Source organism: Mustela putorius, unplaced genomic scaffold (assembly GCF_011764305.1).
Source record: "Mustela putorius furo isolate JIRA1106 unplaced genomic scaffold, ASM1176430v1.1 tig00537227_pilon_pilon_pilon, whole genome shotgun sequence".
Taxonomy (NCBI): Eukaryota; Metazoa; Chordata; class Mammalia; order Carnivora; family Mustelidae; genus Mustela; species Mustela putorius.
The window spans coordinates 3,618,967-3,645,071 of record NW_025422368.1 but is presented as its reverse complement, the minus strand read 5'-3'; the positions used below and the strand labels follow the sequence as shown (position 1 = coordinate 3,645,071).

General features: G+C 49.5%; 3 protein-coding genes across 4 annotated transcripts; 2 read left to right on the top strand and 1 right to left on the bottom strand.

Moving 5' to 3' along the window:
• The first annotated feature begins 259 nt into the window (after positions 1 to 259).
• On the top strand, positions 260 to 1,038 carry LOC106003926 (keratin, type II cuticular Hb6-like). Its single transcript, XM_045073226.1, has 2 exons — positions 260 to 376; positions 533 to 1,038. The coding sequence occupies exons 1-2, from the start codon at positions 260 to 262 to the stop codon at positions 836 to 838; spliced, it is 423 nt and encodes a 140-aa protein (XP_044929161.1). The 3' UTR covers positions 839 to 1,038.
• An 8,564-nt stretch (positions 1,039 to 9,602) lies between these two features.
• On the top strand, positions 9,603 to 14,165 carry LOC101674796 (keratin, type II cuticular Hb5-like). The gene is given in 6 exon segments (XM_045073225.1): positions 9,603 to 9,626; positions 10,279 to 10,404; positions 11,918 to 11,965; positions 11,968 to 12,140; positions 13,129 to 13,160; positions 13,638 to 14,165. Coding segments are annotated over 6 exon segments (771 nt in total). The 3' UTR covers positions 14,006 to 14,165.
• A 4,842-nt stretch (positions 14,166 to 19,007) lies between these two features.
• LOC101673944 (keratin, type II cuticular Hb1) lies at positions 19,008 to 24,458 on the bottom strand. Of its 2 annotated transcripts, XM_045072992.1 has the most exons (10): positions 24,090 to 24,458; positions 23,164 to 23,372; positions 22,478 to 22,538; positions 21,445 to 21,540; positions 21,071 to 21,235; positions 20,682 to 20,807; positions 20,211 to 20,431; positions 19,911 to 19,942; positions 19,489 to 19,624; positions 19,008 to 19,383 (listed from the first exon to the last, which is right to left on the bottom strand). In XM_045072992.1, the coding sequence occupies exons 1-10, from the start codon at positions 24,456 to 24,458 to the stop codon at positions 19,344 to 19,346; spliced, it is 1,455 nt and encodes a 484-aa protein (XP_044928927.1). In that variant the 3' UTR covers positions 19,008 to 19,343. The 2 variants fall into 2 exon arrangements, with proteins under 2 accessions (XP_044928927.1, XP_044928926.1); XM_045072991.1 differs by having other exon boundaries at positions 19,008 to 19,624.
• Positions 24,459 to 26,105: the final 1,647 nt, after the last annotated feature.

Sequence of the window (26,105 nt, the reverse complement as noted above, 5' to 3'; positions counted from 1 at the left end):
CTAGACATGGCAGCGGGCAGAAAGCCAGGTGTATAATAACGAGGCCTCTTTTGCAGGTATTATGATCCCTTAGACGGCAACAGGAGGGCAGACAGCTCTCAGGTTATAGTGGCTGGGCAGGGCTGTCACGTATGGTCTCACAGGCTGAGCACTGTACAACCTGCCAATGGTCTGTGGTGTCTGAGTAGGTGAGAAACTGCATCCTGAGCCTCAGGAATGTCTCTGCTTCCCCTACCCCCCACCCCCCTGGTGTGAGGAGATGAAGGCCACGGTGATCCGGCACGGGGAGACCCTGCGCCGCACCAAGGAGGAGATCAGCGAGCTCAACTGCATGATCCAGAGGCTGATGGCCGAGGTTGAGAATGCCAAGTGCCAGGTAAGGGTCGCCTGGGGCCTTCCCAGGTCATACAGGACATGTGTGTGTCCCCATTGGATCTCACCATTCATGTTCCAGGCCATCTGCACGACCAGCGTCCCTGGTGGTGGTCCCTGGGGGAGACTCAGCTGATGAAAGGGAGAGGCCTACTCTTAGGGTATTCCCAGCTGGGGGAGGGCTGAGACAGGAAACGGACAGAGAGACCTGGGCCATAACCCACCTTGTTCCCCTCTGGGTCCCCAGAACACCAAGCTGGAGGCCGCAGTGACCCAGTTGGAACAGCAGGGTGAGACGGCTCTGAGCGATGCCCGCTGCAAGCTGGCAGAGCTGGAGGCCGCCCTGCAGAAGGCCAAGCAGGACATGGCCTGCCTGGTCAAGGAGTACCAGGAGGTGATGAACTCCAAGCTGGGCCTTGCCACCTACAGGCTGCTGCTGGAAGACAAGGAGCACAGGTGGGCATAGCTCTCACCGCAGTGGCAGATTCACTGGGCCTGACGCACTGTTTTGCTCCAGGACTTCTCCATTGTCCATTTCATTTCTGCCATCTTGGAAACTTTTCAGGGCCCCTCCCAGCCCTGAGGAGAGGCTAAGGAGAAGAGTTTTAGCTGAGGTCCACCATCTGATTTATTTATTTATTCCTTACCTACCTTTCTTTCCTTCTTTCTTTCTATCTTTCTTTCTTTCTTTTCTTTCACTCTCTCTCTCTTTCTTTCTTTCAGATATTATTTATCTATTTGTCAGAGAGAGAACGCACACAAGCAGGGGGAGCAGCAGACAGAGGGAGAAGCAGGCTCCCTGCTGAGCAGGGAGGCTGATGTGGGACTTGATCCCAAGACCCTGGGACTTAGTAACCTGAACTGAAGACAGGAGCTTAACAACTAAACCACCCAGGTGTCCCACACCACCTGATTTCTAACACGCCTCTTGTATGATTTCATTAGGGACAGCGGCTTGCTGGTAAACGTTTCAGAACCAGCTCTTGGGGGGAAGAAAATGCCCTTTTACAGTGCTTGCCAATTTCAGTGTATAATCTCTTCCGTCCTGGCTGACTGCAGCTTCACTAAGGGTGGGCTAGAAATGTGCAAAACATTAGACAGTGGGAAGAACATTCTAGCTCTAAGGGTAGAGAGACCCAGAGAGAAGGGGTTTCCTTCTTTTCCCGTCCCACAGTGATGAAGAGGAAGCTGGATGGCAGGTCGTGAGTGGACCAGTTCCTCACCCACGCTTGTTGACGTGCAAGTCTTACTTTCCCATTGTTAGGAAGCTCACATTTTCTCCCTGTCCAAGCACACTTGTCCACATTCAAGATGTCTCTAAACTGACTTTAGATGGACTAAAGCAGGTGTTTCATCAGCTTGGCTGTCACCAGGCAGATCTTCTTGAAGTCAGTGGCAGAAGAATAGATTAAGAAGGGATTGAGATTAAACCACAAGGTGGACTCCCAGTAAAGCGTAGGAGTCTGGGGAACAGGTCACAGGGAAGCTTCTGTTTGCTTTCTTTATCGTTGGTGGATAAGCTTGAGACATCCCATCCACCTGGGTGCTCTTGGCTGGTAGGGAGGAGTTCTAGGTGGTGGTGACTGGCTGCTTGGGACCAGCTCCACACCCCTGCCAATGGTTTGGACTTCTTACTATCCCTGTGCTGGTGTGGTGTGAGCAACTCTCGGCCGGATCTGTACGTGGAGACCTCTCAGGCATTCTGTCCTGTGGCATCAGGTGCTGTGGGATAGGAGCTTGTGACTGCAGCTCTAAAAAGTATCAAGCTGGCTGGGCTTGATGGAACACCAGGCCCCCAGCCCTCACACCCTCCCTGAGGACCCCAGTTGACCCTCTACCCAACCCACCATGGTGGTGGGGTATAACCTCTTGATCTCACCGTGGGCCATCTCCCATGCTGTCCACTTCTCATTTCTTGTTGTGTGGGTCTCCCTCCTTGTCTCCTGTCTCCCTCAGGCCAAGGAAGGATATTGGGAGGAGAGGCACATGGTATGTTCTGTTGGAGGAATCTGGACTGCCTGACTCCTGAAAAGGACTGTCCCTCAGCTCCCATTCCTCACCCTGACCCATCTCTGAACTCTGGCTAATCCCTTCCTTTCCTAGGTCTTCCTTCCCTCCATGCTGTCAGTGCTTAAAGCTACATGGTTCCTGTCATGCTTTTGATCTTTCTGTACATTCTTTCTGTCCTGGAAAGGGTGGGTGGGATTTCTAGGAGGACATTCAATGTGCTAAGGTCATTTCAGCTACTTATTCAAGTGAGTGTCAAGGCTGGAGACACTGAGGAGGGGTGTTATAATGGCTCAGGGCTCCAGAGGGAATGCTCCACTGTCAGAATATGTCTGGCCCAGTGTTGGCTTGTAGTGGGCCCTGAGAAATGTTAAGAGAATAAATGAATTCGTCTCTAAGGTTTCCAGTTTCCCACAGGGCATCTCCACTTAAATGTTGCACTGATTTTGAATTCAAAATGCCTTGAAATCACCTCGTTGTTTCCCCCTGTACTGATGCCCACTTGTCAGCTTAGCCTCTTCCTACCAGTTCTTTCTAACACTCCAGCTTCAAACCCTTTGATACCGTTTTCCCCACCCAAAGAGTCACAGAAATCTACCTGTTTTTTCCTTTGAAAAATGCCACCAGGAGCTTCTTTCTTTGCAAAATGTCAGACTAGGACCTCTGGAAAACCCTTTTGTCCTTAGTCACTTACAGTTCTGAAAAATATACTTAAAAATATATTTTAATGCACCATGGAGTTAGCAAGAAGGTATGGCAAGTTAGAAAGAGGAACAAAATGGAAATTCCAGAATTGCAAAGTATAATCATTGAAATGAAAAGTTCAATGAATGGGCTTAATAAAAGATTGAAGATGTCAGGGGGTAGGGTCAGTATACTGAAGACAGAGGAGTAGAAATTTTCCAATCTGAACAACAGAAAGAAAAGATCAAAGAAAAAGTAACAGAGCCTTGGAGACCTGTGGGACAGTATCGAATAATCTATCATATGCATACTTGGGGTTCTAGAAGAAAAAGGGTGAGAATGATGTGGGAAAATATTTGAAGGAATACTCCTCATATTTGGTCCAAGAACTCTTGTAGTGGCCAAGAAGACAACCGGCTGTTTAAAGCAAAAATAATGATATTGTTCATAACATTTGTAGAAGGAAAAGATCTGGCAACGATGACACAGATGATGGGGAGGTGGGCCAATGAATTACACTGTGATGAAGTATGGAGTAGCACAGTATTAATTCCAAATAGACTCTGATAATTAAGGATGTATAGTTTTAGTTCTAGAATAATCACTAAAAACAAATATTTATTATCATAAATAAAAATAAAACATTAAAAAATTTTTTGTTTTTTAAAAAAGACTTTATTTATTTATTTGAGAGAGAGAAAGAGTGAGGAGAAAGAGAGAGAGCTCAAGTAGGGGGGAGGCAGAGGAGCAGAGGGAGAAGCAGGCTCCTTGCCCAGCAGGGAGCCTGATGCAGGGTTTATCCCAGGATTCTGGGATCATGAGTTGAAGGCAGACAGTTAACCAACTGAGCCATCTGGGTGCCCCCAAAATAAGATATTTTAATAGAATAAATAATGTTAAGCATTTAAAAGTATTTGATTAACTCAAAAGCAAGCAAAAAGGAACATAAGAGGAGGACAATTATCTCACCTGAGACAAATAAGAAACAAAAAACAAGATGGCTGACTCAAATCCAATCACATAATAATTACATGAGGTGTTTATGTTGAAAACTAACCCCTCAAAACAGGAAGACAAACAATTCAGTGAAAACAGGCAAAAGATTTCAATCAACTCTCTACAAAAGAAGATGTATTAAGGGCCAATGACCCATGGCAGCTTTTGCAGCTTGCTCATCATTATTAGTCATCAGGGAAATCTGCTATGAGGAAAACCCAGCAGCCACGAGAAGGCGAACATTTAAGAGACCGAGGATACTAAGTGTGGAGCAGCTGGAGCATTCACGGAGAATGAAATGGTACAGTCACCTTGGCAAACGGTTTGGGAATTTCTTCTTCTTTTTTTTTTTTTAAATATTTTATTTATTCATTTGAGAGAGAGACAGTGAGAGAGAGAACATGAGCGAGGAGAAGGTCAGAGAGAGAAGCAGACTCCCCGTGGAGCTGGGAGACCGATGCGGGACTCGATCCCGGGACTCCGGGATCATGACCTGAGCCGAAGGCAGTCGTCCAACCAACTGAGCCACCCAGGCGTCCCACAGTTTGGGAATTTCTTATCAAGTTAAGCATATACTGCCAAAAGACAAAGCAATTCCACTCTTGGATATTTGTTCAAAAGAAATGAAAAGTAGGTTTACATAGAGACTGGTACATGAATCTCATAGGGGCTTCATTTAGAATAGCCCCCAATCGGAAAAAACAGGTAGATGGACAAACAAAACTAAGATATTTTTATACAACAGAACATGACTCAGACATACAAAAGAATGACCTACTAATTCAAGAAATGACATGGATGAGCCTTAAAAACATTTGTGCTGAGTGAAAACGTCAGACACAAAAGAGCACATACTGAATGTTTGCTTCTATTCAAATGAAGTTCTAGAAGTGGCAATACAAACCTATGGTGATGGAAATTGGGTGAGTGGTTGTCTGGGATGGGGTGGGGAGATGGGCTGCAAAGGGAGAACAGGGAACTTTCTGAGATGGTGGAAATGTTCTGTACATTCATTCAGTCGTGGTTAAATGGGGGCATACATTTTGTCAAAACATGTCGGATATGTGTGCCTTTTATTGTGTGTATTTTTTATTTCAATAAATTAATAATAGAATAGAATAAGAAATACTAATTATTTTTATTGATTATTTTATTATTAATAATTAACATGAATAATTTCTCTCAATAATAAAGTTTAATAAAATGACTTAAAAGCCCAGTCTAACAAGTATGTGAAAGATGTAGATCATTAAAAATTTTTTTTATAATTTATTTTTATTCCCCAAGAGTACAGGTCTGTGAATCATCAGGCTTACACACGTCACAGCCCTCACCATAGCACATACCCTGCCCAATGTCCATAACCCAACCACCCTTTCCCTACCCCCTACCCCCGGCAACCCTCAGTTTGTTTTGTGAGATTAAGAGTCTGTTATGGTTTGTCTCCCTCCCGATCCCATCTTGTTTCATTTATTCTTTTCCTACCCCCCAACGCGCCCCCCCCACTTTGCATCTCCACTTCCTCATATCAGGGTTGGAAAGACGTATATCTAAAGAAATATAAACATTATCCTAAATGAAAGATAACAAAGAAGCTCTAACTAAATGAGGAGTTAGATTGCATTCATATTCAAAATTCAATTGACATATATTATATATAAAACATAGCATGTATTATATACATATCAGGTATGTTTTATACATAATATTTTAATATATAATATTGCATACACACATAGGCACACATGTATAATATATAATATGTATAGCATATAAATATAAATATGGTACAACATACATTATATATAAAACACATGTATTATAAACATATGTATTTTATGTATACAAAATACATAATATATGTCAATTTTGGGGCTATCTAGTTTGTTCCATTGATCATTTGTCTATTCTTTTGTGTATATATTATATAAATATATTAAATATGTTAAGTATATATAAATATAATATATGATGGGACACCTGGGTGGCTCAGTTGGTTGAGTGTCTGATTCTTTTTTTTTAAAGATTTTATTTATTTGAGAGAGAGACAGAGTGACAGAGAGGGGAGGGGCAAAGGCAGAGGGAGAAGCAGCCTCCCCGCTGAGCAGAGAGCCTATGTGAGGCTGCATTCCCAAACTCCAACATCATGACCTGAGTTAAAGGCATAACCGACTGAGCCACTCAGGCACCCTGAGTGTCTGACTCTTGACCTCAGCTCAGGTCTCGATCTCAGGGTCATGAGCCTGAGATTCATACATCATCATGTATGAATGTACAACTAACGTTATATGTAATATATAGTTATAGATATACTTCATATATCTATGTCTGTATCTTTGATATGCAACAGCAGTGACAGTGCAGATCAGTAGTAAAGGAGGGACTATGCATTGGTTATATGCATGGGAAAAAAATGGAACTGGAATCCTGCCTTCTATTATACACAAAATCAATTCCAAGTCAATTCAAATTATAAATGTCAAATGCAAGACTTTTAAAAGTTTTAGAAGAAAAAACTGGTGAGTGTCTTTTTGACCTTGGTATAAGGAAGGATTTTTTTAAAGTTTAAGTTCTTATTTCTTCATTTGAGAGGAAGAGAGAGAACACGAGAGCACAAGCAGGAGGGAGGAGGGAGAAGAAGACTCCCCACTGAGCAGGGTGCTGTCGTGGGGCTCGATCCCAGGACCCCAGACCCAGGACCCTAGGATCATGACCTGAGCGAAAGACAGATGCTCAATGGACTGAGCCACCCTGGCGCCCCTATAAGAAAGATTTTTATGCAAGGCACACTGAATGCTTAATATGAAGGAAAAGGTGGGTAAAGTAGACATTAAAATTAAGAACTTCTATTTATCAAGTAGGGACAAGGTGAAAAGACAAGCCATAAACTTGAAGGTGATATTCATGATACATGTAAGTGACAAAGTATAATATATAGAAATAGAGATTTATATAGAAATATAAAAGTACTTGGAATCTAATAAAAATAAGGCAAACAACCCAAAAGAAAAATGGCAAAAGAAAAGGAAATCCATAGAGATAATAAACATTTAAAGAGATATTCAGCCTCGATAGGACTCTGAAAATGCAAAGCAAAACCAAAAATAAAACTGATTATATCCTTTCATCATTAAAAATTAAAGACGTGTCAGAAAAGATATGAATCTGAAATCTGATCAAAGTCTAAATTGTTATTACAACAGCTTTGGAAAATAATTTTTGTCTTGTATTATTGAACATTTGACCCAGAAATTGCAGTCCTAGACATGTATCACAGAGAAATCCTCACATATGCCCAACAGGGGACATTCAGAAAAGTATTCATAGGACCATCTTTGTAAGAGAAAATAAAACAAAACAAAACAATAACAGAGTTACATAAAATATTGTGTATTCACTTAATAAGATGCTATGAATCCTAGCAGAGGACTCCTCCTTAATTAAAAAGAAAAACAAAAAACTTCCTTTGTAAGTTATATCTTTAAAAAAAAACCCAAAACCCAAACCTCAACCAAACAAGGAAAACTGATAACGCATGTGTGTGATCAAACTGGAAGAAAAGAAAGCAAGGGTATAATTGTCCCCAAATCCAAGGAAGGGTTCACCCCTAGGGAGAGCAGGGGACAGTCTGGGGACAGAGTGTGCAGGCACATGTAAATTACTAGTAACGTTTGGCTTTGTGCTTCTAAGTGGGTTCCTGGGTATTTCATTTTCATTATAGTATTAGATAATAAAATCAATATACTATTTATAAGACATGAAACCTCAACAGAAGGCCTAATTGAAAACCTAAAGATAAAACAGAAAAACCTAAACAGAAAGTCTTCCCTAAAACCTAAGGCCATAAATTCAGAGTGGAAGAGTGTGTTAAGGTGAGTGGTTAGGGGTTCAGAGGGCATTGTACACAGGAGGAGTGAGAAGTTCTTCACGAAACTTATTTCCTCATTTGGGCGTGAACATGTATGTGGGTACTGATCCACGATATCAAATGTATTTCTTATTTTGAGTTATGTTTAAGAAATGGTTTTACAGGGGTGCGTGGGTGGCTCAGTGGGTTAAGCCTCTGCCTTCGGCTCAGGTCATGATCTCAGGGTCCTGGGATCGAGCCCCACATCGGGCTCTCTGCTCAGCAGGGAGCCTGCTTCCCCCCCCCCCCCCTCTCTGCCTGCCTCTCTGCCTACTTGTGATCTCTGTCAAATAAATAAATAAAATCTTAAAAAAAAAATGGTTTGACAGCCAGTACCCTAAACAACTTCTTGTCGAAGCACAGCAACAGATAACGTACCTAAAAGTTCCTACCAGCGGTATTAGCACAAAAACCAAAGTACCCATGTGTGTATACCTGTAGGAGAATGGAGAAAGAACTACAGCAGTGAAAACAAATAAACAAACTAACTAACTAACTAACTAACTAACTAACGTTACATGCTTCAAAATCTCACAAACAGAATGTTGGGGAGGGAAAAGCAAGTCATAGAATGTGTAACTCTACTGTTATAAAGTTTAAAGTTAGGCAGAACTAACCAATTGCTTAGGGTTTCCTATGCACATGGCAATAAAGAACAGCCAAGGAATGCTTAATACAAAAGCCCAGGATGCTGGCTACTTTGGAGATCGGATGGGTTCAGAGACAGAGGATATTGTGATCAGGAAGGGTCCCATGTGGAGCTCCGAAGCCACGGGTGGGTACGCCACGATTATTTTTATTACTGCTCCCCATTTCTCACTCCATACGCCCAAACTACTTGGCTCCACACATTTCCCCCACCTGAAGGACCCTTCCTTCCCTCTCCTCCTCCTTCCTTCAAGACGGGACCTCCACTCTTCCACCCAGGCTGACATAACAGCCCCTTCCAGCCCCTGTCAGAATTCTGCAATTATAACAAAGTGAGGTCACAAAGCCCCCAGGAAGGAGAGACTACTTCCTCAGAGGCAAGGATTCTGGGAGCTGCTTGGGCTGAAGCTGGGCTTTGGTGCTCACTGGAGGCTTGGAGGAGACAACAGCTCTCTTCATCATGGTGAGACTTGTCCACGTGGTGCACTGGGTCACACGGGGTGAGGGGTCTTAGACTCTGCCCAGATCTGTTGGACTCAGCCATGCTCAAGCTTGTCTGTTGTGTCTGCAGTTTTTGGGAATGGGAGCAGGAAAACGTGGGCTGTGGGACCAGGGCAGACATAGAGGGGAGATGATGTTACTTGCTGTCTGTTTCATATCCATTTCCCACTCCCCATCTGCCCTGGAAAGCAGCTGGCGCTGGGCTGGTGTGAACAGCACCTGTTCTCTGCTTAAAGAGTGTGTGGCTTCGTGTTCTTCTGGGTGTAGAGCAAAGAGCGTGGGCTTCAAATGCAGTCTAGCTCAGCTGCTGACTGGTAGGGTCACTCACAGCCCGCTGGGTCCCTACTTTCTCACTCGGCAGATGTAGTGAGACTCAGCTCACCCAGGGCAAGATAATGGAGACAGTGACATCCACCCGGCCTTCTTCATAGGTGGTCATGAGCCCCAGTGATGTGGAGATGAAGGACCTTGAATGGTATAAGGCACCATGATTGGTTCCGAGCCCAGGCTGGTAATAGACCAGTGTGCGGGGACAAGGCACAGGAAGGGGAAAGGCCCACTGGTCTTGTCCCTTGCAGAGAGTACTCCACATAGTGGCCCTAGTTTTGGGGAAAGAGCTAGAATCGGGATCCCTGTCACTACTAATAGCATTCATCGAGTTAAGGAAGTTTCTCCCCATTCCTAGATTTTTAGAAGTATTTTTAAAATTAGGAATCCCTGCTGGGTTTTTAAAAACGATTTTTCTATTAGTTGAGGTGATCATATGTGGTGAAGGACCATAACCGAGTTCCTGAAGTTTAATTACCTCAACGCTTGGAATAAGCCCTATGTGATCCCAGTCCACAGACTCAACAGAATGTCACCACACGTGGGGATCATTTGTGCCCTCTGCCCCTGTTACCTTAGGCATCTCCAGACCTGATAGAGCACCCTCCAGGGCACCTGCCAAGCGCATTTCATTCTCTATACAACCCTTGGAGATAGAAAAGATTACCGTCCTCACTTTACAGATGCAGAAACAGAGGCCTGGAGAAGTTAGAGGATCTGTCCATGATGGATGGTGGAGGGGCTGGTACTGGGATTGTCTTGCCGGCTTCAGCTGATGGCCTTGTCAGCTCTCATTTCCCTGAGCCTCCCTGTGCTGCTTCTACCCCACCCCGCAGTGCGAGGAGGTACAGGCGACCGTGCGGAAACCCACGCAGCACCTGAGGCACAGCAAGGAGGAGCTGAACAGGCTCAACCAGGCCATCCAGCGGCTGACTGCGGAGGTGGACAGTGCTAAGAGTCAGGTGAGGGGTGGCGGTGTGGGGGTAGCAGCGGCATGAGGAATGGTGGGAGGGTGTCCATTATCTGTGACAACTAGTCGGTCATCCCCTACCCTCTGGAATAGGTGGATAGAGTTTCTCCTTGTGAGTGTCTGAGCAAATGGAAGTGTGGCTGCATTTGCCTAGGACTCTCTGTCTTTCATGTGGGCAAGTAATTAACATGTAGATAAATATGTATCCTATGCATGTTTGTTTGCATATCACTTTTTATGTGTTGTACATTTTTGTGTCTGTGTGTGATGTTTGTCCTACGTAACATTAAACTTGAGCCCGTCTTCAGAAATAGCAAGATTTTTCCTAGAAATCCAGCTTTCTGGGTCCTCTTCAAAAATGTGCAAATTTAGCGGCATTTGGCTAGAGAAGAGAGGCCTCTGTCTTCTCTGTTGCCTTCACTTGCATGCCCCTGACCCCACCGCCCCAAGTTGATTCCTTTAACACAGAGCCAGAAGTCTCTTTGCCATTGACCGTCATCTGGGCCAGCACTGTTGTTATCCTTGTGGAAGACAGAAGGCACATGACCCCATGTCTCTAAATTCAAGAAACAAGACTGAAATGTGCAAGAGGTCCTAGTGATTGCAGGAGAATGAGACTGTGCATACTTCTTTATGGCATGGGATACTCTTGCTATACAGTTAACATTTGGCCTTTACCTTTTGATGCCTCTAACCGGGCTTCTGTTAGGCACTCAGGGTGGTGGCTCAGGCTCGAGACCTGAGAAAGGAGAGGTTCCCACATGAATGCTTTCTTTCTCCCCACTTCTCTGTCTCTCATCTGTCTCTCTTTCCCCCCAGCCGCTCCGTTGAGACCCCGGCTCTTGCTCTACCTGCAGAGGGAAGGGCTTTCTGCAGGTATAAGTATCTCAGGCTTTGAGGGGCTCACCTTTCTTCAGGAACGGATGGCTGTTCAGGTTCCAGGGGGTAACCCTGTCACAGTTCAGTCTCCCGCTCGCCTCAGCCGTTCTGATTCCCACCCCTCCCACCCCAGTTTCCTGAGCAGCAAACACATCTCAAAAGGCAAGCGTTCATCATCATCGTCGTCGTACAATCACCATCACCATCATCATCATCATCGCTGTATTTCCCCAGACACTACAGATGCTAGTTTCCTATGAGGAAAGGATATTCTTCTGGTTAATTTTCCTGATGGAACGCTAATGAGGTCTTCGGAAGCATTGGATGCTTCCTGGATCTGAGCTCCTATTAGAAAAGTCACACGTTAGGTGTGAAAGGTTCACTCTCAGCCAGCCCAGATGGCTGGCCCCAAGTCTCCATCCTGGGAGCCAAGCAGACACACACACACACACACACACACACACACACACACACACATCCATTTTTTGGAACAGGATCACCCATTCCTTACAATGATCTCTAATCCCTCGCTCACTCTCCAACCTTTGAGAAAGGTCTGGATCCTCGATGTGGGGGAGGGTGGGGACCAAGGATGTCCTGTCCCGTGGTCTTCCCTTTGCCCCCAGCCCTGTGAACTAGACAGAGGCCCAGAGCCACGGGCTCTGCCGGAAGAAGGGGTGCCTCAGACAGCGCCCAGGGCAAGCTGGCTTGGCTGGAGGCCGCCCTGCAGAGAGCCAAGCACGACATGGTCCGCCAGCTGCGCGAGTACCAGGATCTCATGATCGTCAAGCTGGGCCTGGACTTTGAGATCGCCACCTACCGCAAGCTGCTGGAGGGCGAGGAGAGCAGGTGAGGGCTGGCCGGTGCTTTGGATGTGGCCACGGTGAGGAGGGCAGGGACGCAGGGAGGTCACTATCTGGGTCCTCGCCAGCTGGAGAGGGGTGGGAAGAGACGACCTGGGACTTGTTCTCCTGGAGCCAGTTTCTCCCCCACCAACTTGAGGGCCTTAAGACAAAATGTTCCAGCTGATGAGCACCTTTGGCACCTGGGATAGGACAACTTGTGAAGTCATTCACCTTCAGGAGCAGAGAGCTGGGGTCAGTCTGTCCATCTAGATAGCTGCAAGGACCAAGGCCCAGCCGGTGGGGGGGAATAAGGGTCTCCCCGCCTTCTCCTCGGTTCTGCCTTTCTTCCCCCAGTCCTGGGGAAGGCATGGTTTATGGGGAAGGCATGGTTTATGGCTTTTAATCTTAGACAGCAGAGATCCAAGGGCTGCTGGCTGCAGCTGGGTTCTCCAGACCGAGGGGAGGGAAAGGGAACCCACCATGCGTCAGGCAGCCTGCACTTATTTTCTCCTTTCAACCCCACAAAGCCCGTGGGAGGGAAGTGCTGTCATTCCCATTTTACAGATGGGGAAACTGAGTCTCAGGGTAAAAGCCCGTCTCAAGGACTCACAGGTAGAAAGTGACTGGATGAGGTTCAACCAGTGCTCTTCAGGTGGTGGAGCTATTTTCTCTGTAGTGTCCTTTAAAATGTCCCCCTTCACAGTTTCTTCTTTTAGGCTAGGTTTAGGTTGAAGAAAGATCTCTAGTCTTCTCCCTCCTCCAGGAAGTCATCAGTAAAACGGAGCTATCTGAATTTAAGGAGGAAGGATTAAGTTTAAGGTCCTGAGGAATGTGAAGCAAAAGGGTTGTGGTGATCCGAGAGAACCGGGAGCATGCGGGATGGACGGATCTCTGCCTGTAGGGGAAAGCCAGGAGAGTTTTGTTTTAAAGGATGGGGATTATTATACCCAGGAGGTATATTCACTCACTCACTTCCTCCTTCTCCCCTGCAGGCTTGGTCTGGGATTTGGGGCAGGGAGCTTCTGTAAGTAAATCTTAGACCCAGATTGAGTTAGGGAAGTCAAATCTTAGCCTCTCTTCTTTGGGTGTATTCTTTGGGGAAGGGAGAGGGGTCTGCTTCCACTGTGTCTCTCTTTTTGGGAGTCTGTTCCTTCTCCTGGGAGTAATTCTTTTTGTGTGCTGGGGGGGAAGGTCTGGTGGTCTGTCCTTTCGGAGGGTGGTTTTGTTGGTTTGTCCTGGGCAGAGGGAGGAGCTTCTATGGGTCTGTCCTTGTGGAGGAGACTGTTTCATTCTGGCGTGGGAGAATCTGTGTGTCCGACTCCAGGGAGGGGGCATTCTGGAGTCTATTTCTTGGGGGAAGGGGTCTGTGTATTATTACTTAGGGGAGTTTGCACCGGTCTCCTGTGGGGGTGGAGGAGGGTCTTCGCATCTTCCTTGTTGGAGAGGAGTCTATCTGCCTTCGGGGGCGGAGCGGGAGAAGAAGGCTTCCTGTCCCCGACAGCCACTGTCTTCTCAGCCCTGGGAAACGCTTCCACCTGCGGACTCGGCTCAGCCTCGGGCCCCGCCCGCCTGCTGCCTCCCGGAGCGGATTCCAGGCGCCCTGCAGACCGGCGCCCCTGGCGGCGGCTGCGCGCTCTGCGGCTCCCTCGCCTGCCTCGGTGGCTTAGGCTGCCGAGGCACCCGCGGATACTGAATGTTCCTGCCCAGCTGTGGAGAAGTCAAAGACCCCTAGCTCCTGCCCCCAAGGACTTGACCCTGTGCCTCAGACGCCCTCTCCCACGGAACTGGACCTCACTTCATCTTTCCATCATGGTCACCCCCCCCCCCCCCCCCCAACCTCACCCCAGAACGGAAAGTCTTGGAATCTAGCTTACGGAATGGTCACTGCCCTGTCCCCTGGGTGAAAACAGCCGAGACGCTGTGCCATTGGGGAAGCTTGGTGGTTTACCTGGACCGAGTACCCTGCTCCTCTGACCCACCCCCAGACTCCTCTTTCCCTGGGACTCCTCCTTTGCAATAAAAAGTTCTTCAGTGGACTGAGCCCCCCAGGGGCTGTTTGTGCCTGGATTCCTCAAGCTGTGTACAGAGCATGGTGGAAGCTGATCGGGTTTAACAGGGACGGGAGAAAAGGAGGAGACACTACCAGGAAGTTACCGTCCCCTTGTGGTGTGTGGGTCCACATGACTTCAGTTGGCGGTGATATGAACCAGGCTCCTAAGGGCTGGGTGGCTGCAGGCCCCTGGGGGAAGAGAAAGAAGGGGTTAATTCCTCCTCAGATCTGCTTGTTCCCCAGCCTCATGGACCCTCTGCTGAGTGGCTGAGCTCTGCCTTCATTCATCCACTCACTGGCTCTGTGGACGCTTACAGAATGGCCTCTGAGGGTCGAGTGTAGTGCGGAGTGAGCAAGGAACCTGGTTCTGGAAGGGAAGCAGGCCAGAAACCAGAAAACCAGGCCCGAAGAGAACGGCGTGAGATGGGGATGAGGACGAATTGTCCTCCCACTGCCCTGGCAGGGGCACCTGAAGACTTACCCTGGGGAAGATGGCCCTTGCACACTGGGGCTGGGGGATATGAACAGCACTGGGTGGCTGGGGGCCCCGGGCCCTAGTGACCTGTGACAAGTGACCTGATGGTAGGTTGGGAATGGCATACCCTGGTGGAGGAGTGTCTTGGGCGAGTCTTTGGAATCAGATGGAGAGTTCCAGCTTTGCCTCTACTTCTAGGTCTAAGGTGTAGTTTGCTCTGAGTTTTCACAAGGCAACTGGACTTTGGGGGGCAGAAGATAGGCCAGTTTGGGGTGGTGGGTGGCCAGAGAAGGGCTGGGTTTCTGGGCTCTTTCTTCGTCCCTTAGGCCCAAGAGAAGCTTCCATTTGGTGAGCTCACATTCTTTTCTGTTGCACAAAGGGTTACATCATTAACACATCTGGGAACAATGGTTTCTACTTTCTGTGTCCCTGGGTGGGGTGAAGGTGCGTCATTGGCAGGAGGCCCTGGCTTTACCTTTTAAGGAAAGCTAGTGCCAGGGTGTCTGCTGTGTTCTCCTGGGTCCTTGCCCAGAAAACAGGTATCCAAAGGGCCCCCTTCCCGGGTAAACAGAGCAGTCTCATGCAAGAGGAATGAGACGGAAACTTGGCTGCAAGAGTGCCTCCCACCTGAGGGGTGGGGGGTGGGACCCACTGGAGTCCCATTTGGTCAGACTGACACCCACGGTGTCAACGTTCTTGCCACACTCCCGAAGGGAAGTCACTGCCTGAAAGCAGAGCTGCCCCTCTGTGAGATTTCTCAGTTGGGCTCCATGTTCCCTGCATTTTGCCAAGAGGTAATGACATTCTGTGATTTTCAAGGTCAGGTTTTTCCAGCTCCTGCTGTGCTGATCATGTCAAGGGAAGTGCTGAAGGAAACCTCACCTAGGAGCTGTTGTCAGGACTTAGGGTGAGCGTTCTACAGCCTACATCCCTGAGGACTGGCTTGCTCCCATTTTCCTACTTCAAATCCCAAGCCTGATATCACTTCAGATCCCAAAGGCTGCCGGGTCAGGCTTGCGTGTCTTGCCTGGGCCACCAGCCATGCCTGCAGTTTGGGGACTGATTCTCTGAGTGGTTCCCCTGGCTACAGGCCACATTCCATGTTGGGGTGGGAGAGAACTGTCTGGTACATTTATAGAGAGTCATTTGCCAGCCTATTTAGAAGCATTGTTAGTAGAGGTGACTTCTGAAGGGAGGCAGGTTGTCACCGGAGTCGTCATGTCTTAGCAGAAGGAGGGGACCACTAGGGGTCAGCCTTCTGTTGGATCCTCATGTCTGCCTCACACTTAATAGTCTGGAAGCATGACAGATGTAACTTAGCTGAGTTGGCATCTCTACATGAGCCTCTCAAGGCTGGTGACTGTCCTGGTCACACAAACCCAGGGCCTGCCACGCAGTTGATATGAACAGGTTGAGAGAGGCTCTATGTTTTGTCCCCTCTGTCCTTGGATGCATTGGGTCCTTCTTCCACCATTAACACGTCTCACCCTACAGAAACCCCTTAGGAGTCTTTCGAGTCTAAATGCAATCCTTCCTGATATCATTCCAACCGTAGTGTCTCAGCTAGGCCAGCCGGGAGGATGGAAGGATCTGGATTCTGTTTCCAATCTTGCTGTTATCCTGGCCAAACGCTGCCATTTCTGAACCCCAGTCCTGCCCTCCCCAGATCTAACTGGTGTAGCTTCATTTATCCCTTTTAGTTGTCCTCTCTACCTGGCCTCTCTGCACCATGGTTTACCCATAAAATACGAATGTGCCTGTCACAGGGTTGTGTGAAAAATATATAGTGCTGAAAACATAGTAAGAATAACAAGCATAATTAATATCTCATGGACTGGGCTTTGGACGCCTTTAAAGAAGGCTCTACATGTCTAGAGCTGGCTGGTCTCTTGCTGCTCCAGCTGGAGCTCGGGTGTTTACAGGGCAGGAGGGGAGCTAGGGGAACATACTGGTTAGAGCTGGGGCTCCCTGGCCAGAGGGCCCCTCCCCATTATGACAGCTGACAGCACCGCCCTCACTACTCCCATCTTAGTCCAGTTCTCCATCTGGGACCCCATGGCCCCCCGCCACCAGCATGAGTCTCCCTGTGTGCTCACGCTGAGGTCCTATCCACAGGTACCCACAAAATAAAACTCCCCTCTTTGGCACATACACACATGCACACACACAATTGCACAATGGAAAGGTTCACAGTCACACACATGTGAGCTGTGCATTGATCTGGATACAATCACATTTTTGTACTCACAGACAGCTGTGCACAGACAGCTATACAGAACGAAGCTACGAATAGCGTGAACCCAGCACAGCTTGAGGTCTCCCCGCTTTCCCAAAGCTCCCAATCTCGTCCCAGCTCTTCTGAAGACTAACAGAGCTTTAAACCGGTAAGGGACCTTAGCAGCCATGTTACCTAAATATTTTATTTAACCAGTGAACACATGGAGGCCCAGAGAGAGGAGGTGACTTTTTAAAGGTCACACAGCAAGGTGTTCCTTTTTTTTTTTCACCATCTCCCCCCTCCCCACCACCATTTGGCATCATGAGTATTAGGTGCTTGATTCCTTCACTCTTGCTTCTCTCCCTGAGCCTGTGAAGGAGTGGGAAATCGAGGGAGTGAGGATTGTGCTCCTGGAGTAGTATAGGACCGAAAGTCAGAGCTGGAGGGGGGCTGAGTGAGAGTAAGTGCGGCCAGTCATTAGGGCCCTGCGGGGCTGCTAAGACCTGTGGGATATGAAGGGAAGAGTCAGCTGGAAGAGGTGAGAAGTTCATTGGAACTGGAGTCGCGGGTGGTTTCTAAACTGAAGGGTAGAGAGACGGAGCTCGGGTTTGGAACTCAGGTCGAGACTCCCGGAAGCCTGCTTCTGAGCCATGTGGTGTCACAGCACAGAGGGCTGGTTAGAGCAACTGCACACTCTGGAACTCTCCCAGGGTTCTGCCCTGCTCAGAATTCCGTCAGGTCGGGGGAGAGGCGGTATTGGTGGGTGGGAGGCCCTTGGATCCATCCTCTCCCTTCAAAGAGTGTCGTCTTTTCAGACCACTCACTTCTGGTCTCTCAATATTCTTCCTTATTTCTACTGCTCTGAGGGGTGGGGAGGGGGACTTAAATTTCTGTTACCGTTTTTTGGGGCCTGGGCCTGGAAGGTTAGAAACGGACCCTGCTGTACAAATGCGTATTCAGGGACTTGCCTTTGCCCATAGCGAAGCCGAGAGGCCGTCTTCCTGATTCTTTGCTCCTTGTCAGAGCTTCATCATTGTCAAGAGGGAAACAGTTCTCTGCATAAAGGAGCTCAATGGCCCCACAAGACATGGAGATTTCTCTATTTGCTGTCTCTGATCACAGATATAAATTTAATATGATGTCAATGTGTACATGTATTCAGTTTACGGATGTTGATGGGAGGCTGGCCACTGCTTCCTGGAGGGGTCTCCACTTTATATTCTGCAAATATATACTGCTAAAGGCAAGCCCATATCATGATTATTTTGTGGCAGGAATTGCCTGGATTGTTACATGTATGAAATTCCTAGTCCTCCCATCTGCCCTATGAGGTGCTCTTTTTTCATTCTCACTTTAGAGACGTGGAAATTAAGGCACAGAGCAGATAAGTAAATTGCCCAAGGTCACTGAGCCAGGCAGGAAGAGAGCCCAGTTTTAGACCCAAGTCATCTGGCTCCAGGGTCCATGTGCTCCCCTCTGTGCCAGCTCATCTTCTCGCTATGTGCGGTTTCCTATCTCAGAGGTAATTTGTCAGCTATGACAAGTCTCCAAAGCCCAAAAGGACTCCATTAAAAGAAAAAAAAGAAGTAGCCACATCAAAGGCTTTTTGAAAGTTTAAACTATGTTCATGTATTTACCCTTCAAGGAATCCTCATAAATGGCTCAGGCATGAGTCTTCCCCAGCAAAGCAATGACTGCTGTTTCCTTAAGCTTTGAGTGGTTGGTGACTCGAATTTTCATTATCCATCAGTTTATAGATACGCACAGGAAGTTTTCTGGGAGGCAAGTGTGGGTTGGTGAAATGACCATGAGTGGTGCACACAGGTTTCAAGCCCCAGCCAGACGCTGAAACTTGTAGGGTGCTGCCCTAATTCCTGAGCATCTCTGGCTGCTTCTTCTGCAAGGTGCATCATTGCGGATAAGATCATTACAGTCGTGTGTGTAAAATGACATCATGTAGAACCCTAGCACAACCCTTGGGGTCAATCTGAGACCACTGTGAGCCCAGGGACAGAGGAGATGGAGACCTCAGACTAGACCCTTTTCTGCTCCACGGGACTTTGGGGACCCTTCCATACCTGGACCCTTGTGGATAACAGAGATGCAGATACGGCTCAGAGTTGGCTACATTGATTTATTGGAAACACAGATCAAGACAGAGATGAACACGGCAGAGATGGAAGGGGAATATTGGGGGGATGGGGTGCGGCCATCACCCAGGGCAGCGTAGGGTGGGGCCCTTGTCCCGGCCCTCTGGCCCCTGAGCCCCCTTCCCACGGGTATCAAGGGGACGGGCGGCCCTTCCCAGCGCAGGCAGCACGGCTGAGGAAGAAGGGATCACGTACAGATACGAGAGGCTGGGAGTGGGACAGACCGTTCAAAGTGCCAGAGAAGTAGTCGAGAGCTTGCTCCACTGGGAGGTTGGGTGGGAGAGACCCCAGGCCAGAGGCTCGAGTTGGGGTGTCTAACATCTGCGGCAGCTGCTGGCGCAGGAGCCCACGCCACAGGAGCTGATGCCACAGGAGCCCACGCCACCAGTGCCCAGGCCACAAGACGTGACTGAGTTGCAGGGGCCACAGGGGGCACAGGGGGCACAGGGGGCGCAGGGGGCGCAGGGCGCGCACATGCCCGTGCTCACCGCCAGGTTCCCGCTACAGGGGGCGCTGCACGCACTGCCGGTCACAGGCCGGGAGCCGGACACACAGAGGTCCCCGCAGACGACCCCGCCGCGGGAGCTGCTGACACCTGTGAACCCCAAAGGCCCAGTTAAAATTCTGGGGGTGGGTCATCAGCTTCCCCGATGACGTCCCTTCCCATGCCCTGAGCACTGCATATTCAAAATCAGGAGAAAATGACTTACAACAGTAGGTGCATCTAGTTTCAAAGCTGCTCTGACTCCCAGTCCCTCCTGCTGTGATGCCAGCCCACCCACCCTATCATATTTAGCTTTTAGTGGAAGCCCTCACTCCAAACTCTGCCATCCCTTCTAGGAATGAAATAAATCCATGCACACAGGGACTGTGTTACTCACAGACATTCACTGCGCCAACGCCTTCACATAGTCTGAGGGGGAAGAAGAAAAAGGCAACGTGAGTGATTCTACCAGAGTTGGCAAATAGAGCTCCCCAAATCCTTGGGGTGGGGTCCATCCCTAGTGGTCAGGGTAGGAGGAGAGAGTCTGAGAGTAGCAATCCCAAGCCATGACCTCCCCCAAAGTGATGGATGAGAGGCTGTCCTAGATCCCTGGTCCTTCCCAGCCCAGGAGAAAAGGGTGCTGTTTATTCAAGGAGCAGGAATGAGCAGCTCAGAGCCTGTTTGGGCGGGGCCCCACCTCTGTTCTTCGCCTTCCAGCAGCCGCCTGTAGGTGGCGATCTCGATGTCCAGGCCCAGCTTGGAGTTCATCACTTCCTGGTACTCCTTGACCAGGCAGGCCATGTCCTGCTTGGCCTTCTGCAGGGCGGCCTCCAGCTCTGCCAGCTTGCAGCGGGCATCGCTCAGAGCCGTCTCGCCCTGCTGTTCCGATTGGGTCACTGCGGCCTCCAGCTTGGTGTTCTGGGGACCCAGAGGAGAACAAGGTGGGTTATGGCCCAGGTCTCTCTGTCCATTTTCTGGATGTATCCAGTCTCTCCCCTCCCCCATCTGGGAACACTCCAAGAGCAGACCTCTCCCTATCATCAGCTGAGTCTCCCCCAGGGACCACAGCCAGGGACGCTGATCATGCTGATGGCTTGGAGCATGAATGGTGAGATCCACTGGGGACACACATGCCTCTGTGACCTGGGATGCCCCAAGTGACACTTACCTGGCACTTGGCATTCTCAACCTCAGCCGTCAGCCTCTGGATCATGCGGTTGAGCTCGTTGATCTCTTCCTTGGTGCGGCGCAGGGTCTCCCCGTGCCGGATCACCGTGGCCTTCATTTCCTCACACTGGGGAGGGGGGGGAACAGAGATGCTCCTGAGGCTCAGGATGCAGTCTCCCACCCACTCAGACACCACAGACCATTAGCAGGTTGTACAGTGCTCAGCCTGTGTGACCATACATGGCAGCCCTACCCAGACTGTATAACCTGAGAGTTGTCTGCTCTTCTGTTACCATCCAAGGGATCAGAATCCATGGACAAAAGAGGCCTTGTTATTATACACCTGGCTTCCCTCCTACTGCCGTGTCTAGGAGGCAGGTGCCTCCTCACCTTGCTGCGGTACCAGGACTCGGCTTCAGCCCGGCTGCGGCTGGCGATGTCGTCGTACTGAGCCTTGATCTCGGCCACAATGCAGTCCATGTTCAGGTCCCGGCTGTTGTCCATCTTGACAATGACCGAGGTGTCTGAGATGTGGGCGTGGAGAACGCGGATCTCCTGCAGACCGTGGGGGGTGGGATGATGGAAGGATCTTATTTACATCCCAGACTCACTCACCAGTGTGGTCCCAATCTTCTCACCCCTTCTTTGGTCTCTAGCCCCTGCTCCCACTATAGCCTCATGACTGCAGCTCCAGCACAAATCCCTGGCCAACTCCAGTCCTAGGCCAAGGGCCCCTCTTCCAGGCTGGCTGCCAGGTTTCTCACCTCCTCATACAAGCGCCGCAGGAAGTCAATCTCCTCTGTCAGGGCCTCCGCGTTGGCCTCCAGGTCTGACTTGCGGAGGTAGGCGCAGTCCACATCCTAAAGGGGAGAGGGGGCCATTGATATCTCTTTGGGAAGGCCACACAGAGCTCTTGCCACCCAGAGAGCACCCACTGGGCTTGGAAAACTCCCTGGTAACCCTCCTTAACTGGTCATCCTTATGCCTGATATCCTGGAACTGATGGAATTCTTTAACAGGGGTCAGGTGCAGGGTTAAGGGAGGGGGATTGTGAGGTTTCCAGGAACTTCCTCTGGTACCTATGCGTTGATCCCTCCAGAACCCACACCTTGCCCTATCACTGAAACTTAGGGTTTGGTATAAAATGGGTCTGTTCTAATGGTACCCCAGCCCTGTCTGCCCTGACACCTCAGGGAAAGAAAACTAGGTCTGTGGTCAGAAGAGGTCTCAGGGATCAATTTTGCCCCTTCCAAACCAGCGCAACTCTGGACAAGAGCCTTGACCTCAGTGCCTCAGTTTCCTCACAGTAATCTCTGCCTTCCTCCTCTGGAGGTGATGGGAAGGACCTGGGGGTGTCCACATGATGCCACTTGTGGCAGATCAAGTGTAAGGGGTGAGGAACAACAGCAGTGCTCAGGCCAGCGTCTCCCCGCTGTTGGGTGGGGGGGCTGAGGATGTGACTGTCCCCTAGCATTCATGGGCTCTTTCACTCACCATAGTTAGGAACATGCGCTCTCTGGCAGGCCCAGGGCAGAACGGGTGGGAAGCCATAGGCCAGATGGGAGTTATCTCGGATGGGATGGACGAGGAGGGTGCCCTGCTTGAAGCAGGCAGTGTACTGTGCTGTTGGGGGCCCCCCTGGGAGGGCTGGGGCCTTAGGGGGTGGGGGGAGAAAATCAGGGCGGGGTTGCTCTGTTGCTTCTGGGAAGTCGCTCAGCCTCTCTGAATTGAAGATCGTTCCCTCCTGCCTCTGCCCTGCTTTCCGAGTTGGGGGATGAGTATTCCGGGGTCACTCACCTTCTTCAGGGCCACAAATTCATTCTCAGCGGTGGCCCTTAGTGCCACCTCTTCTTCGTATCTGGAGATAAAGGGCACAGGGTTCAGTGGCTAGACTTTTAATACGCTGGGATTTGAAGAGACAAAAAGGGAATGGAGACCCAGACAAACAGAGTCCAGGAACTGGATCTTTGGGAGGAAGTCATAGAATCAAAAAATTGCTGGACCAGAAGGGAACCTGTCCATCCCTTTCTTGTGGGAGCTCCATCCAACCTGTCACCCAGGGGACTTCCGGTTTCAGGGACTCTCTTTCCTGATGTGAGTGGTGGATGGGTGGTGACACCGTGCACATTTCTGTAGATCTTCTGTTTCTGGACTGTAACTCCCTGGGGTGGGGGCAGGAGCCCCATAGGAGTTCTGGTGCCCCTCGTCCCTCCCCCATCCCAGCTAGGGGCTAGCACAGCACCTGGGACTTAGAGTAGATGTCAATAAACATTCGATGAATTAATGAAACAGATACATAAGGACGAGGTAGCTGGAGCAGCTCCTGCTCTCACCAGGGTGTAAACACCCAGGGCATTTGTCCCCACAGGCTTCCTGGCCCCGTCTTCTTCCTATTGGGAAGTTCCTCTTGTGGTCTAACCCGAATCTATCCTGCTTGGGCTTAATCCCCTTTCGTTTGAGACAACCCTGGGGGCCACACTCACTTCTTCTTGTAGCCCTCCATCACCTCCTGAACGTGGTTGAGCTCCGAGGCCAGCCTCCCGCTGTCGGCCTCCACGCACTCAGCCTCCCGCCTCAGCGTCTCGATGTAGCCCTCGAACAGGGGCTCCAGGTTGCTCTCGCAGCACTTGCGGTTCTGGTAGAACTGCCACTTGGTCTCCAGCAGTTTGTTCTGCTGCTCCAGGAAGCGCACCTGTGTTCAGGGTGGTAGGAGGGTGTCAGGTGGCTCCTGGTGTCCCAGGGCCAGTTTGGGGGTGGGCCCGACTGCTTTAGGGTAAAGTCCCAAGTCTGCAGCTGAGCAGAGATTTGGCAGAGAAGGGCAGTGGGAGACAAGGTGACTTCCGGTCTTCCTGATTGTCATGTGTGTCTGCAGTGTCCAATGTAGGGATAGGAGCCAGGGTTGGGGAGGGTCAGTCCCTGCTCTCACCAAAACGGACAGATCCGGACCTGGTGAGTCTGGGTGGCATGTGGTTTGGAGCCAGCCAGAGGTGTCTGTTTTGCCTCTGAGCCCATGTTCAGCCTGGGTCCTGAGCATGGGTGGAGTACAGGAAGGATGTGGCTCAGGACCCCCACCTAGAAGTTGCCCCTGTGGTCCTCTTCCTAGTTCTTCTGTTCATTCTTGTGTCTGTGTGTGCAGACTGCCCTCTTGCTCTGGCCTGCCAGTTCCAAGCCTGTCTCTGTCTCTCTGTGGGGACCTGACTGCTTGAGTGGAGGTCGCCTGTACTAGCAACACTGTCAAATCAGGAACCTCTGCTACTGTTGTTTTTGGTCCACCTGGGCCCTGGGTGTGCTTCCCTCTCCTCCATCAGACTGGGAGCTCCTCTGAACCCTATGTCTCCTGTCCCTGACTCTCCTGAGTGCCTAGTCCAGGACCCAGAGGTTCAGGAAGGGTGTGATCAAGGGCACCCACCTTGTCGATGAAGGCAGCAAACCTGCTGTTGAGGCACTTGATCTGCTCCTTCTCCTCATGCTTCACACACTGAGCATTGGGGTCGATCTCCAGGTTGAGGGGCGTGAGGAGGCTCTCGTTGACAGACACGCTGGTGATGCAGGGTGGGCTGGGTCCACACACGCCTCCGGAGCGGTAGCCGAAGCTGCGGCCACAAGAGCCAGCGCGGAAGCCCCCACAGACGCTGTGGCTGCCAAAGCCCCCAGTGAGGCCGCGGTAGCAGGAGACTCCGCGGTAGGGGGCGGCCGTGATGCAGCAGCGGCCTGGCCGGGGCCCGCAGGCTGAGATGCAGCTGAAGGCTCGGCCACAGAATCCCGATCCGCACGTCATGGTGCTTCTGGACGTTGGGGCTTCGGAGTACAGGGATGAGGTCTGGAGTCTTGTGGAAACTCCAATGTGCTCTGCAAGGTGCCCCGGTCCTATTTATGCTCAGATCTGAAGGGCTTGGCTGTGCAGTTGGGTCAATTTGTGCTTTATAGGCTTGGGCGGTTAGTTGAGTCCAGCACCTCTTTAGAATGTGCTTTAATAATGGTGGAGTGGCCCGCACCCTCCTCTGTGTATGGGATGCCAGCCTCTGGGCTGCAGGGGGACTCAGCAATGTTTCATCTTCAAAGTGTCCTGTCAGCAGGCGTGTACTCACCAGAGACTGGGGAGAGAAGGGCAGGGCAGGGGAGGTGGGAAGGGGTCCAGGGGAGGAGAGGAGAAGGAAGACCAGATTCTGGGAGCAGCAGGGGACCTGTGTGATTGTCAGGGGTAGGTGGGAGGGGACCCAGGAAACACTGAGGTGTTAACAAATCACATCTAGAAGTTTCTATCTCAGTAGTAGTGGCCGAAGTGCGTTTGGAACACATATCTGCATTTCCCCCATCTCCATCTGTCTGGTAGGCTACTAAAATACAACCCCTTTCTCCTATCAAGCCAGCAGCTAGCAGCCTGCAGATTATTAAATATCTGCTTCAACATTCTTCTTCAACATTCACTATGAGAGTTTCCAAACATATAGAAAAGTTGAAAGCAGAGCATAACAAACACCCTGAAATGTTCCCTCTTAGTTATCTGGATTCAACTGCGGTTAACACGGTGCCATCCTTGCCTGCCTATTTGACTGTTACAGGAAGTATGACATGTATAGAAATTGGGACCATACCCATTGCACATTCAAGAAAATTAATATTTCCAAAGAATCATTGACTAGCCATTCCATTTTTAATTTTCCTAGTAGTCTCAAGAGGTTTTTTTTTTTTTTTTTTTTTTTAATCGGTTTTATGTGACTTAACTTGTGGCTCTGTCCCCGTGTTTTAAACTGGAAGTTAACACTAGAGTTGGGCTGTTCATAAGGTAGCCTGTAGGTGTATGTGGTTAAAATTAAATAAGCCCAGAATGGAGTTCCCTCATTGCATGAGCCACATGGCCACACAGTCACTGATTAACTTTTTGACAGAGCTGATAAAGAACATTTCCCCCATCACAACAGCACTGCTGGATATTGCTGGTCTGGAGGCTTGATTGGGTTCAACTTAAACATTTTTGGGCAGACTACTTCAGAACTAAGGCTATAGTCTTATTATATCACCCCATGAAGCACAAATTTTCAGCTTGTTCCATCATCCGTGATGCTAAATCGGATCACTTGCACACATTTCCCATTTATAATTAGAACACCCTAGGAAAACATAAGTCTTATTTTGATAAGAGGATATTTTCTTTTCTTTTCTTTCTCCTTTTTTTTTGTCACTTCCTATATGATATCATACACGCCATAAACCATCTCCAATTCTTCCATCAACCCTAGGAAGTACATATCATCATCCCCATTTTACAAGAAAGGAAACTGAGGCTCAGAGAGCTTAAGTAACTTGCCCAGTGTCTCCTAGCTAGTTACCTTTGAATTTTTTGGAACCCAGGAGATGCCATGCCTTCTCACCTATAAGCTATGACAACACCTGGATTTCCTAATCTCTGGAAAATTTCAAGAGG

What these genes read in the sequence shown, in the direction of transcription:
- LOC106003926 (XM_045073226.1), top strand. Translation starts at nt 260, where the DNA reads ATGAAGGCCACGGTGATCCGGCACGGGGAGACCCTGCGCCGCACCAAG. An exon ending in TTGAGAATGCCAAGTGCCAG is followed by an intron (nt 377 to 532) that starts GTAAGGGTCGCC and finishes GCCTACTCTTAG; the next exon opens with GGTATTCCCAGCTGGGGGAG.
- LOC101673944 (XM_045072991.1), bottom strand. Translation starts at nt 24,458, where the DNA reads ATGACGTGCGGATCGGGATTCTGTGGCCGAGCCTTCAGCTGCATCTCA. An exon ending in TGCGGCGCTTGTATGAGGAG is followed by an intron (nt 21,236 to 21,444) that starts GTGAGAAACCTG and finishes CACGGTCTGCAG; the next exon opens with GAGATCCGCGTTCTCCACGC. An exon ending in CTGGAAGGCGAAGAACAGAG is followed by an intron (nt 19,943 to 20,210) that starts GTGGGGCCCCGC and finishes CTTCCCCCTCAG; the next exon opens with ACTATGTGAAGGCGTTGGCG.